The sequence below is a fragment of the Trichosurus vulpecula genome, chromosome 1 (genome assembly GCF_011100635.1).
Source record: "Trichosurus vulpecula isolate mTriVul1 chromosome 1, mTriVul1.pri, whole genome shotgun sequence".
NCBI lineage: Eukaryota > Metazoa > Chordata > Mammalia > Diprotodontia > Phalangeridae > Trichosurus > Trichosurus vulpecula.
The window spans coordinates 27,464,941-27,479,378 of record NC_050573.1 but is presented as its reverse complement, the minus strand read 5'-3'; the positions used below and the strand labels follow the sequence as shown (position 1 = coordinate 27,479,378).

General features: G+C 44.5%; 1 protein-coding gene across 1 annotated transcript in view; it reads right to left on the bottom strand.

The window, feature by feature from the left end:
• The window catches only part of NOS1 (nitric oxide synthase 1), a 130,109-nt gene that overhangs the window by 90,642 nt on the left and 25,029 nt on the right, over window positions 1-14,438 (bottom strand). The window contains exon 2 of the mRNA XM_036741059.1: window positions 8,527-9,798. Within this exon, the coding sequence (XP_036596954.1) occupies window positions 8,527-9,251 (725 nt within the window). The 5' untranslated portion in view covers window positions 9,252-9,798. The remainder of the gene's footprint in view (window positions 1-8,526; window positions 9,799-14,438) is intronic.

Below are 14,438 nucleotides of genomic sequence, written 5' to 3'. Positions count from 1 at the left end.
GGACTGGAGCACAATCACTTGTTACTAACAAAGCACTCTCACTTGTTACTAACAACATGCATCTTGGTGTTGGGTGGAGTGTGACTGCCGTGCTGCCAAGGAGATTCGAATGAAAAGTGAAGATAGATGAGTTCCAGATGAAAACCCTCAGGTAGCGTGCTGGGAGGCTCATCCAAGTCCCTAAGGATAAAGGCCATCCTAGAAATGTAAGGAAGGAAGAAAAGACACAACTGATCCTAAAAGGATGGTACAGACACAAAAATGGCTCCCATTGGGTCAAGGTGGATTGCCTGTGAATGGAAAGTTGCCTCAAGGTTTGGTGTGAAGGTACAATTACCTTTGGGTGCTTCTTACCTAGCAGTACTTCCAAACAAAATGGCATGGCCAGAGCAGCCTGTCTACAATCTTACAATTATATGGTAAGGTCCTTGAGGACAGGGACTGTCTTTTGCCTCTTTTTTGTATCTGTAGCACCTAGCACAGTGCCTGGCACATAGTAGGGGCTTAATAAGTGCTTATAGATTGATTAATCTCTTTGGATCATGGGAAGCAACTGAATGAAAATGGGCTGGTTGATTTAGGTGCATTGGAGCTGAATGGAGAGATCCATCTGCACAGCAAGATCTTCATCAAATGTATCTCAAGTGATCATATCTCTATTCTGGAGAAAGGGAGCAGGATCATCATGGGATCATGGGGTTTAAAGCTAGAAGCGTCCTTAGGAATCGCCTCATGATAAACGGCACTTCAAGCTTCACTAGGCACGTTCGTATACATTATTTAATTAGAGCCTCTCGGCAACCTTATAAGGCAGGTTCTCTAAATATCCCCATTTCATGGATGAGAAAACTGAGGCCCAGAGGTTAAATGACTCATTCAGGCTCATATAGCTAGTAAGTGGAACATCGTAGATTCAGAACTGGAAGGGACCTTAAAGATCACTAACATCCTCATTTTGTAGCAGGAGAAACTGAGGCTCAGAGAATTTAAGTGACTCAGTCACATAGCTAGTACTCATCTGAGGCAGGACTTGAATGCAGCAGAATCTCCAGCCCAAACAACCCATTTTACAGGTGAGGAAACTTGAGGCCCAGAGAAAAGAAAGGACTTGCTCAAGGCACACAAGCAGTTTAGTGTCAGAGGCAGGTTTTGAACCCAGGTCTCACCGACTCCAAGTATGGCATTCGATTCACCACATCATATTGCCTCTGGAAATGTCAGGCTAAGGAGTTTCTGCTTTTTTCTCCCTAAAGGCAATAGGGAGCCATTGAAGATTTTAGAGCAGAGCAGTGATGTTTTCAGATCTGCACCCTAGGAAGGGGGAGAAGGTGAGAGAATGTGGAAAGAATGGCACAGCCTGGTCCTACTTCCCTCATTTTATAGAAGAATTGAGACCCCAGGAGAGGAAGTAACTTGGCCAAAGACAACCAAATAGCAATTAACAAACATTTTAAAAAGTGCCTGCTATGTGCCAGGGATTATAGTAGGTAGTGGGGACATGAAGAAAGAATGAACCAATCCCTAATTTCAAGGTCCTTATATTCTAGGAAGTAAGAGAGCTGCAGTGTCACCCGTGTCCCCTTCCTATTCTCTCCCTTTCCAGTGGTTATTTCCCCTCTGATTACACCACACTGCCTGAGGGCACAGAATGAGAGTGGCCTGACTATGCACCTTCTTCTGTCAGCCTCTTGAATAGATTCCTCTCAGTGTGTCTGTTTCTCCTAATTTCTGCTAAGATAATTCCTGAATGTATCCAGCATAAACCACTTAAATACTCCTTGGCTAGACCTTGGAATGAAAAGCACAAAGGATAGATGTTGTTCTTTAATGCAAGGTTCCATTGAGAGGCCTTGTAGCATAATGGTTAGAGCTGGCTGCAGAGTCAGAAAAAGCTGGGTGCAAGTCCACTTCCAACATGCACTGTCTGTCTGCCTCTGGGCAAGTCACTTAACCTCCTAGTAGCCCAGGGCAACCCCTTAAGTTGAAGTTTGGTCATTTCAGTCACATCTGACTCTCCTTGACCCTATTAGGGGTTTTCATGGCAAAGATACTGGAGTGATTTGCCATTTTCTTCTTTAGATTATTTTGCAGAGGAGGAAACTGAGGCCAATAGGATCAAGTGACTTGCCCAGGGTCATACACCTAGTACATGTCTGAGGCTGTATTTGAACTCAGGTCTTCCTGACTCCAGGGCCAGTGCTGTGCCACCCAGCTGCCCTCTAAGTTGAAAAGAAAGTACCAATCCATTTGTCCTGGTAAAGTTGCCCACTGGGATAAAATACAATTCCTTAGTATGGCGTCCAGAGCGCTCCACAACTTACCATTCTAGGATTACTCTACAACCTAATTTTCATGGACTTGAAACATTCCAGCCAAAGTAGATACTAGTGATTTCCAGAATTGGCCCTGTTTTCCCCCATCTCTATGCATCTACACAGACCAAGAGCCAAGCCTGGGATGCTCACCTAGAGTTCCTCTCTATCTTTCAGAAATCCTTATATAATTCAAGGCTCAGATCAGGGGTCACTTCTATGAAGCTCTCTCTTGGTGTCCCTAGTTAAGCCCATTCATCTCTCTCTCTCTCTCTCTCTCTCTCTCTCTCTCTCTCTCTCTCTCTCTCGCTCGCGCTCTCTCGCTCCCTCCCTCCCTCTCTCTCTCCCTCCCTCCCTCCTCCTTCCCTTGCCTCCCTCCCTCTCTAAAGCATTTTATACTTTAAAATTGGTTTCTACAATCAACTTTGTGAACTATTCAAGGACTATTATCTCCATTTCACAGATAGGAAAACAGCCTCAGAGAGGTTAATGTGCAGCTTGCAATCACACACTTAGGAGGTGGAGAGAGGTGAGGGGAGAGAAAGAAAGAGGAAGGGAGAAAGATAGAGAAAAGAGAGAGACAGAGACAGAGAGTCAGAGAGAGACATAGAAAGAGGAGAAAGTTAGAGAGAGACAGAAGTGAGAGAAAGAGGGGGAGAGAGGAGGGGGGAGAGAGAAAGAGAGAGAGAGAGAGAGAGAGAGAGAGAGAGAGAGAAACATACAGGGGGGGAGAGAGAGACAGAGAGAGAGAAACAGAGAGGGAGACAGAGAGAGAGAGAGAGAACAGAGCAAGACAGGGAAGAGTTTTGCTCCAAGCTCCACCACAATGTCTTTGCCTTTGGATGCCTCCCTGCCTGCTGTTCCAGCTCCACCCCCATCATACTCTGGGATGGTTCAGGGTGACCTGTCTCTGGGAAACAGGGCCAGACAGACAGCATGCCTCCCGTCAGTGCCTCCAGTCTGATGCCTTGGCCAGGTTACTGTTAATCCACTTTACTACTGCTCTTCCCTAATTCAGAGAAGCTGCACAGTTTTGTGCAAAGAAGGCTAACCTGGAGGACATGCATTCCAATCCCACATTTGCCATTTACTAGCTGTGTGACTTTGGACAAGTCACTTAACCTCTGTCTGCCTCAGTTTCCTAATTTATAGCATGAGGGGGTTGGATTCTATTATTTCTTGAGCTTCTTCCAGATTTAAATCTGTGATTTAAAATAACCAGAGATCACAAGGGCCTGTCCAGGGGGAATTCAGTTGTGAGGATGAATATCCTTTACCCACCAGCTTGCTCTAAGTAGCTAAGACATTAGAGAAAACCTTTCCCTCTACTCTCAGGGTCTGGATGATGAAAATTTCACCTTCTCAGGCTCAGTTTGCCTACAAAGCCTAGGATTCCTGTTACCAGACAACTATATTGGTGCTTAAAGATTTATCCTGAACAGCCAGAGAAAATAGGATCTAGAGCTCCAAGGGTCTCTTGAGGTCACTTAGTTCAATTTTCTCCCTCCTAACTCCACACCCCATTTTTATAGAGGAGGAAATGGGGAAGGAAGGAAGGAAACAGGCATTTATTAAGCTCCTACTAAGTGCTAGGCAATGTCATAATATTATCTTATTTGATCACAAATACTATTTCATTTGATCCTGATAATAACCTTGGGAGGAGGGTATTTTTATTATCCCCATTTTACAGATGAAGAAACAAAGGTAGACAGAGAAAAAGCGACTTGGTCCAGGGTCACATAGCTAGTAAATGTTTGAGGCCAGAGTTGATCTTGTCTTCTTGAGATCTGGAGCTCTATCCATTGCACCACCTAGCTACAGAGGAGGAGGGTGATTGAGACAAACAGGATAGGATTCGAATCCACCTCCTCTGACTACAAATCAGAGGTCTTTCCATAACAACAAGATATTATCACCAAATATGATACACTTTTGATGGTGCTCACCTTGAAAAGTTAGTCACAATCTAAACAGAACTTTCCCTCAAATAGCTGTCTCTGTTGCTTACACTCAAAGAGCAGTGCCCCATAGAAAGTTAATGTAGGTTGGTGGAAAGGGCGCTATGTCACATGGGGTGAGTCAAGAGACAGAATGCAGCGGCGTATAGGACCATAGATATAAAGTGAAAAGAGAAAGTATCTAGTCTAGGGGTCCTTAACATGGTTCCATGGATATATTTCAGGGAGTTTCAACTTTTTAAAAAATGTTGATAATTGCATTTAAAATTTTTTTTATTAAATTAAGATTTTTTATTTTTAGTTTACAACACTCAATTCTGCATGATTTGGAGTTTCAGATTTTTTTCCTCCCCCTCCCCGCTCCTCCCCCAGACGGCATGGAATCTGATATATTTTCTACATATAACTTCGCATTAAACTTATTTACACGTTAGTCAAGTTGTGAAGAAGAATTATGACCAATGGAATGAATCATGAGAAAGAAGACACAAAAACAAAAGAGAAAAAAAAACAAAAAAAAAGGAGAGAAAATAGTTTGCCTCAATCTGCATTCAGACTCCATAGTTCTTTCTCTGGATATATTTGGCTTCTCTTGTAATCCTATCTTATTTTACACATTTAAAAACATGATTTTGAGAAGGGGTCCACAGGTTGCCAAAGAGGTCCATATCACAAAAATGGTTAAGAATCCCTAACCTAACCCCAACTCCTTCTTTTACAGATGAGTAAATTGAGGCTACAAGGGGTTATATAACTTGCCAAAGGCCACGCAGTTAGTACATGTCCGAAATAGGATTTGATCCCAGCTTCTGGGAATCTAGAGCTAAATACTCTTTCCATCCAACCAAACTGTATCCTATTGTTTCACAGCCATCTAGTTCAACCTATTTTTGACCAAGAATCTGCTCTAAGACTTCATCAGCCAGTTTGCTATCCTCTTTTATTTTAGGGGTGAGTTCGCCCCATTCACATTCATAATTATGATTATTAATTGCGCATTGCCCTCCATACTATTCTTTTGGACTTTTCCTCTTTTTGCTCCCTGCCCTTTCTTTAAAAATAAGAGGGTGATGAGAAAAGTATGCTTAGCATCTGTGCTCTATGCAATCAGCTTCCATTCTCCTGTTTTCATCTCTTCCCCTAGACCCCAGTCATCCATTCTTTCCTTCCTCTTAAGTCCCTCTTCACAATCCCGGCTTTGAGCTTAGCATATTTGTTACAAGGATTCTGTTTGTCTTGTTTTTCGCCTTTTAAATGGGGGAGGGGAAGGTACTAGATAGGAGGAGAAATTAAATTGAAAAATAAAATAAAATGAAAGAAAATCGCTGACAATTGATCATCTAGCATCCACCTGAATGCCTTTGGTGAATGAGAACTCAGGAAACAAAGAATTCTGAGGTTCATATAGTCGGATGTTCTCCCAGGATGCTTCAGGGAAGGTCATGCTGCTTTGGGCGGGGGTGGGGTAAGGAAGGAAGGGTATTGGTTACACTGTTTGGAACAGGACACTGGATGCCAAAAAGGATCATAGCTGTGGAGTTGGAAGAGCTAACTACTCCATATATAGAAAGATAGAGGTTTCATTTTTGGATTCATTCTCTCATTAGAAAGTCACTGGGAGAGGTTGTGGGGCGGATGGGGATGCAAGGAAGGAGTATGAAATGAGAGCTGATCTTTTGTAGGCTGAATTGTGCTCTCCCTTAGTGGCTGCCAAATGAGTAGGCTGTGAAGAAGAGTACTCTTTCTGTGCCTCCTGGAAATCATATGGTCCAGACCTTTAATTCTCAATTCTAAAGTGGCTTTGTAATTTAGTTCAACTTAATGAGACTTGGGAGACAGCCAGGATAATCACAAGAGACCCTCACTTTGGAATAGTTTGTCTCAACTGAATGTACTAGCATAGAAATGTTTGGGGAAGGGGTCTGTTGCCCTGGGGCAGCAGGATCATTCCCTAGGGGGACATCTTGCTCTGGTTGCTAGCCAGCTCTCTTGTAGCCTGGACTAATACCCTTTTTTGTCTACCATGCTGCTCCCACCCTGTGAATGATTTGACCTGGATTTGATCTCCATTTCAGTGAAAAAGGACCAGGTCAACTTAAATGTTTTATTTGGTTATTCTATTGTTAATCAACATATATTTAATAGGTGCTTACCATGTGCCAGGCATTGTGCCAAGTTCTAAGAACTCAAAGAAAGGCAAAAACCCAGTTCCTACCCTCAAAGACCTCACCTTTTAGTGGGGGAAGCCATAAGCTAACAACTGTGTATGTGTAAGATCTATATAGAGTGCATGGGAGGTGATCTCAGAGAAAAGGTCCCAGCTGTGAGAGAGGACTAGGAAAGGCAGGTGATGGCAACTGAGCTGAGTCTTAAAGGAAGCCCGGGAAATGGAGAAGTGGAAGTGAGAAGGCAGAGCATCCAGGCATGGAAGATACAAGGTGCAATGATTTGGAGAGAGTCAATGTAGGGTTCTGTTTGAGGACCTGCAAGTAGTTGAGGGTAACACAGGCTCTCATTGCTCCTGGGGTTGGGGAGAGGGGTGGAGAAGATGGCTTGGCAGCTCAGTGTGAAGTCCCTGGGAGGGAGTGAGGTGGGGGGGGAATCTCCCTCCCCAAATGACCTTGCACATCTTTGGTAGGGCTCATATAATAGAATATAAACACAATAGACTATAAACATAATAGAATATAAACACAGTAGAAACTTTTTTGAGGGCAGAGACTGTTTCACTTCTTTCTATCTTCAACCCTTTAGGCACAGGGTCTGGCACACAGTAGGCACTTAACAAATGCTTGCTGATTGATTGATCATCTTCCTGCTTTTGAGTGATGGGGGGGGCTAGGGATGCAGATCTATACATGGTTCATAAGACTATAGACATATAAGTAGAAGGAAACCCCCCATTTCCTCATTTTACAGATGAGGAAACTGAAGACCAGGGAAATGAAAGAGACTTGCCCAGTGCCACATGGGTAATAAACAGAGGTGTTATTAGAACCCAGATCCTCAGACTACAAGAAGGTGTATGGTTCAACCATGTTTTGCCCTCATAGCGGAGGGTAGAAACACAGGAAATTAGAGGATCATAGTGTTTCCAAGTTAGGACTTCAGGGCCCTTCTATTCCAACCTGTACCTGAAAAACAATCCCCATTATCGATTGATCAATGAACATTTATTAAGCCTCTACCATGTGTCAGGCACTGTGCTAAGCACTGGGGCTACAAAGAAACAAGAGGGAGCCCCTGCCCTCAAGGAGTTCACAATCTAATTAGAAAACACCTGACAAATAGTCATTTAGTCTAGGCTTGCAGACCTCCCAGGAGGGGTACCCAATTCCAACTTTTGGAAGAAGGCCTTTCTTGATGCTCCTCCTCTCCTTTTCTCCCTCACTAGGGCCTTTCCTCTGAGATTATCTCCCACCGTACCGATCTTGAATGCTCATAGTTTGCATGTTAACTCCCCTGTGAGCACCTAGAGAGGAGGGGCTGTTTTTGTCTTTCTTAGCATGCCCAGGAGTTAGCATGGTGCCTGGCACATCTAAACACTAAATGCTCATTGACTGACTGACCTCCTGGGGGTCAGCACATCCCATTTATGGCTAGTTCATTAGGAAGTGTTTTCATATATCAGGTTTCTCATCCCTTCCTGTCCAGTTACAAATACAGCACAACCAATGTTTCTGAAGTGGCTTATTGTATGTCATGAGCAGAGTAGGTTTCAGGGGGCAGGTCATTCATCTCCCTACAATATGCAGCCAGGGAGACCTGGATGTGCAGCACCCCTAGGAGTTCCATGAGGGTAGGGACTGTCTTTTGCCTTTCTTTCTATCCCCAGCACCTATCACAGTGCCTGGCTGTGTATAATAAATATTTAATGAATACTTATTGACTGACTGACAGCCAATTCCATCTGTGGGTGGGTCTAAACATTAGGAAATTTTTTTCTGTAACAGATCTCTCGTCCTTTCCCATCATTCTCTCCTGACTACTACATAAAAGAGAGCAGTACTAGGTAAATGTTAGTGCCCCCCCACCCCAAGGTTTGGCTCTTTCCCCCCGCCCCAGTCACACACCACCCCCTTCTGCCTATCACCATGTCCCTTGCTGAGACCTACTTCCAGGTAACTTCCTAACTTTTCATGGGATATGGCTGAGCTGGCTGGCTACATGCCCAGGTAAGTGGGGCAGGTAAACATGGTTTCTTGGTTGCCAGGCTGAAGTACACATGTACACACACTTGCCACAGGGCTTACCTGTCTGCCTGGACTTCTGCATCCCTTGTCTCTATCTTGTGTGGCTGCCCTCCATTGATTTCCTTCTTGCCACTGGTGAGCAGGTTCAGCACTGGCTGGATCTCTCGGAGAAGGTCATTGCTCTCCCCACCACTGGGCAGGCCAGCCAGGGCACTTTTCTTTGTGGGGTCCTCACCTTTCCGGTCAGGTACCATGCCGTTGGTTTGTGCCAGGGAATTGTCCTCTTGACCATTTTCCCTGGAGTGCTGAGGCACATTCCGGAGGGCCACAGCACTGTCCAGCCCCGGGGGCTGATCTTTGCTGGGCACAGCCTGGTGGGACAGATCCACTGATTTGGTGGCCGGACCTAGGGGTCGGGTCACTCGAATGGTCTTGGGTGTCCCATCACCGGTGAATGTAGTCTCCAGGTGAGTAGTGAAACCTTCGGGGCCCCTCAGGATGAGGACCACGTGAGTCTCTGAGGCAATACTCCTCAGAACCTCCAGGGCGCCATCATAGCTCATGTCCACTAAGGGCCGGCCATTGACTGCAAGGATGATATCTCCTGCCTGGATAAGACCACTCTGTTCAGCTGCCCCACCCCGGATGAGGTCAGATATAATCACTGGAGGCTTGCTAACCCGTTCTTTCACCAGGAATCCCAAACCTCCTACTTTGCGTTTGAACAGCCTTACAGAAATGACATTGGGTTGAATTTGTTGAACACTAAACATGTGGTCTTCCATTGTAACTTCAGAGTATCTGGCCTGATGAGTACAAGTCTTAGTGACCAGAAGCTTTTTTCCCCAGTGAGGGACACACTTGGGACCTCAAAAAAGGAGTTAAGAAGATAGGTACTGCTCTGGCTGGACTGTATGAGCCAGACTCAGGACAATGATAGGTTCTTTGGCGTTTGAGTAATTGGTCTTGGATATCAACTGGTTCAGAGCATCTGGTGGCATCTATTCATTCCAATCCCAATTTCTGGGGCATGGTGTGATTCATTGCTGCTCTCGCTCTCTGGCTTTAAGGAAGGAATGGGTGACTTCTCCTGTGGGCTTCAGAACAGAAGAGAGGGTACGTCCCTAGAAGGAGATTCAGCCCCAAAGAAACAGATACCAAGCCTGGCAATGCCACTCTGGCACAGAGAGAGCCCCTGGGAGCTGCTCTAGTGGTGAGACATGCCAACTCCAGATCATTCCTCACTGTTAGCTAGGTGAAAGCAGCAACTTCTCTCATGGGTGTGTCAGTAGATGAACCGTCAGGCTGAAAACAGACCGGTGCGTTCTTGAGCTAACACCAGAGAGGAAAGGAAGGAGAGAGAAAACAGATACAAGAGATTGATAAGCATGGAAAATAAAAATGGGAAGCACAGGACTGAATAAGGTAACCGGGAGACATTCCCATTGGGAACCTCAGGGCAGAGTTTTGAAGGCAACTCAGAAAACAAGCCTAGTCTCAAGGGGATTCCCTTTCCAGCCTGCTGTAAATTATAGAATTTTGTCTCCACGATCAAAGCCCTTGATGACAAAAGGGTCTCCCCAGGGACGCCATTGACAGTCAGAACCGGAAATCAAATGGTGAGAAGCTTAAGGATTCTTTTCCCCATCCTCCCTACAGCCCTCCTGGACCCAACTTACATGTCTATAGTCTTTCCCCTTCTGCAGCAGAATAATCTTAGTGCACAGAACGATTTCCCATTTACATGGCATACCCTCTTCACTTCCTCCTGCCCCAATGACAAATGCCACCAAACAAGTTGGAAGGATGATGTTGCCTTCGATGAGGTTCAACCCATCAATAAACATTTATTAAGCACCTACTATGTGCCAGGAACTATGCTAAGCACTGGGGATTCACAAAGAGGCAAAAAATGGTCCTGCCCTCAAGGAGCTTACAAACTAATGAGGGAGACACAATGCAAAAAAATATACAAATCAAGGTATACAGAATAAATAGGAAATAATTAAAAGAAAGAAGGCTCACATATGTTCTCCAGTCATTCTTTTAGCGTACGAGACATTCTTCTATAGTTTTCTTAATGTCAATAGTATTATGAAGTCTATTCTTTTCTATCCAACATGAATTCACCTACTTCTAGTATGTAATAGAAGATTAGAAGACCTCATTCAATTCCTGTGTCAAAAGCAGGAATTTCATAAGTTCTCCCAATCAATTTATTTAATCCTGGACATTGAAAGCCTTTAGAAAGCCTCTCCTCACCTGAAATCAACTTCTCTGACTAAAAATGAAATACTATTGGCAATTTTCAAACAAATCATTTGCTAAGGGTCATCTAGACTTGGGCCAGGGCTTGGTTGATGGATTCATGGCTTTTGGCCCCCACTGCCGCACCAACCCTAAAATCATATTCTTCATAGACTGAGAAGGAGCTGGCGAAAGGACCATATGCCACATTATTTGTCTGGTCATAAAGCTCCGATAATAGGAAACAATACACATTAAAAGAACAACATGGTCTTTTGCTGGTATTGTGAGATATGTGGATTGTAGAGGTCAGAGAGAATTCGTGCGACCCACCAGAAGGGAGGGGATTTTGATGCCCTATGGAACCAAGAAAATATTTTTCTGATCATTGAAGGGTGGGATATGAGCATATTCTGAATATATCATCAGGTTAAATAAAACTACTCCTATAGCTGTTGTCTCTTGAATATAATAATAGTTCACATTTATGTGCACGTTAAAGCTATGAATTACTTTATATATATATATACATATAAAATCTCATTTGAGCCTCAGTGACATAGGTGCTATTATTATAATGATTACATAATTTTATAATGTGTAATATTATATATAACATATAGTACTCTAATGTGCTATTATTCTTGGGTTCAAAGATCACTGCAGATGGTGACTGCAGCAGTGAAATTAAAAGACGCTTGTTCCTTGGAAGAAAAGCTATGACAAATCTGGACAGCAGACTAAAAAGCAGAGATATCACCTTACCGACAAGGGTCCATGTAGTCAAAGCTTGGTTTTTTCTGTAGTAATGTATGCTTTTGAGAGTAAGACTATAAGGAAAGCTGAGCACCACAGAATCAATGCTTTTGAATTGTGGTGCTGGAGAAGACTTTTGAGAGTCCCTCGGACAGCAAGGAGCAAATAAGCCGGTACTTAAAGAAATTACTTCAGAGTGTTCATCGGAAGGTCAAACGCTGAAGCTGAAGCTTAAATACTTTGGCCATATAATGAGAAGATGGGACTCAAGGGAAAAGACCCTGATGTTGGGAAAGATTGAAGGCAAAAGGAGAAGGGGAGGGCAGAGGATGAGATGGAAGGATGTGTCATGGAAGAAACAAACATGAGCTTGGACAGACTTTGGGAGATGATGGAGGCCAGAAGGGCTTAGGGTGCTATGGTCCCTGGGGTCACGAAGAGTGGAACAAGAACACTCATAGGAGGTATCATTATCCTCATTTTATAGATTAGGGAATTGAGGTTTGAAGAGGATGACTATCTAAGGCCATCCGCCTAATAAGTGCCAGAGGCAGGATGGGAAGAAAGGTCTAATCTCAGTGAGGAACTGGAGGTCCTTTGTGTAAAACCCAAATCGGGTTGGATTAAGATGGCCACCAAGCCCCCTTCCAATTCTTAGGTCAGTGATTCTGTGAGGCTCAATGCTTATATTTTAGCCCTGAGCCAGGACGTGTGTGTGTGTGTGTGTGCGTGGTAGCATTACAGTGTATGTGAATGTGTATGATGTTTGTGTACAATGGGATTATGGTAGGGCTGCATGGTGTGAGTGTATGCTATATATGGGGTGTGAGCATATGTTTTATGTGTGTAGTTGTATAGGAGGCTGCATATCTTGATGTGTGCATGTGAATGTGTGGTGAATGTATGGGATGAGTGGGCGGGTGGTTGCGGCGCATGAATGGGTGTGGGTGTATATATGGTCTAGTGGAGAGGATACTGTCTTTGGAATGAGAAAACCTAGGCTTGAAGTCTCACTCTGCTTTCTCATCTGTATGATTTCCCTTCTGTGAACCTCAGTTTCCTCATTTGTAAAATTAAAGGATTGGCCTGACTCTGAATCCTTGGGGATCTGGCGTGGGTCAGAGTTGGTACAGATGGTGTGGGAGGGCGATAGAAATAACCATTCCAGTTTTTTTCTTTCTCTCCCTCCAAGTCCTAGTTGCATGCAAAGTAGTACAGCCCTTCCTTCTGGGTGTCCTCTTAGGCAACCCAGTTGAGTGGGGAGCTCCCAGCTGCAGTGAATGACAGACAGTCTCGTCCTCATCTTGCCTTCAGCTCCTTTCCTGGGTCTCACTAGGACCGAGACAATTGGCACATGACCCAATGCCTCTGGGAACTGGAGGTTAGGGTCAAGCCTTCTCCTTCTCAGCCCAAGGGATCACCTCCTGGGTCAGCCTGAGTCCCTAGTGTGTGTTCAGCCTCTCCCTTTGTGGGGTGTGTTATGTAATACTGCCAGCCCCTCTGTGTGGGAGATGGAATAATAAATATCCTAGGACCAGCCTGGTTTGTACTCTCCATCTGGCATCTCTGTGTGTGTTTCTCTCTGTGTTTTCATGCATCACTTTCCTGCTGTGTCATTTCTCTGGTGTGTGTGTGTGTGCATGCGTGCGTGTGAGAGTGCATTTGCACACACGTGTTTTCTCAGGCTCTCCTCAATCTCTCTCTCTCTATGTATCCTTCTCTAGAGGTTCCAGAAGGACCAGAAATCCAGCAAATAGCATCGATCTCTTCCTGGCCATGGAATGCCCATGCCCACCCTCCCTTAGCTGTCTGCCATCCCAATTCCATCTGGAGATTTAGCTCATTACAGAGGAATTTAAAAATGTTTGGTTCCAGAGCCAACCAGACGAGACCACAAAAGCCCCTTGGATGGTGCAAGTTGGGAATCTCGTCTCTGTTCTTTTACGAAAGGAGAGATTTTGAGGCAAGTCTCACACATGTTAATAGAGAGAAGGCTCTCATGTTCTCCTCCTTCACTCCACCCACACTCTACACCTTGGGTCAGAGCTGTCAAAAGGCAACATGGTGCCCAAGCCAGCAGCTAGAATAATAGCTGGCATTTATATGGTGCATTAAAAATAGGATCTCATTTGAGCCTCACGACCACCGTAGGTGGTAGGTGCTATTATCATGCCCATTTCATAGAGAGGAAATGAAGGCAGACAGGTTAAGAGGTTTGCCTGGAGTCACACAGGTAGAAAGCAGCTGAGGTCACATTTGAACTCAGGTCTTCCTGCCTCCAATTCCTCTGTATGATTCACTAAGTCACCTCGCTGCCCCTGGTAGAAATCACTGGTGGTAGTCTGCACTGGGTTTTTGCATGTGTGGTGAGGAAAGGGTACTTAGGCCCTAAGTCTCTCTGCCTCACCTCTCTTCCTCACTGGACCCCTGCCCCAAGTTGCTTTAAAGGGGTGTAGCATTGGGGATAAGAGGACCAGTGTTTGAATTCTGACTCTGCCATAGATTTCCTGTGTGACTTTTGGACAAGGCACATCACCTCTCTTGTGCTCATTGGAAGGCTTGGCAGAGTGCATAGAGGGCTGGCCTTGAATTTAAGAAGCCTTGGGTTCAAGTCTAGCTTCGGCCATATTCTGTATGTGTGACACTGGGCAAGTCACTTAACCTCCCAATGCCCCAGGCACATTTCTAAGGCTCTAAGTTTCAAACAGGTGCAGGACAATTGTAGATGTATATTAGTAGAGGATGATGAAACAACAGTGACTAGTTCTTTAAGGTTTCCAAAATGCTTTACAAATATTACCTCATTTTATCCTCACAATGCATCTGGGAAATGGATGTCCTTTTTACAGATTGGGACAACGAGGCAGACAGTGGTTAAGTGACTGGTGTCTGAGGCAGGATTTTTGAATTTGAGTCTTCCTGTCTACAGAACTTATCCACTTTGCCGCCTATAGACACATACATGTCTA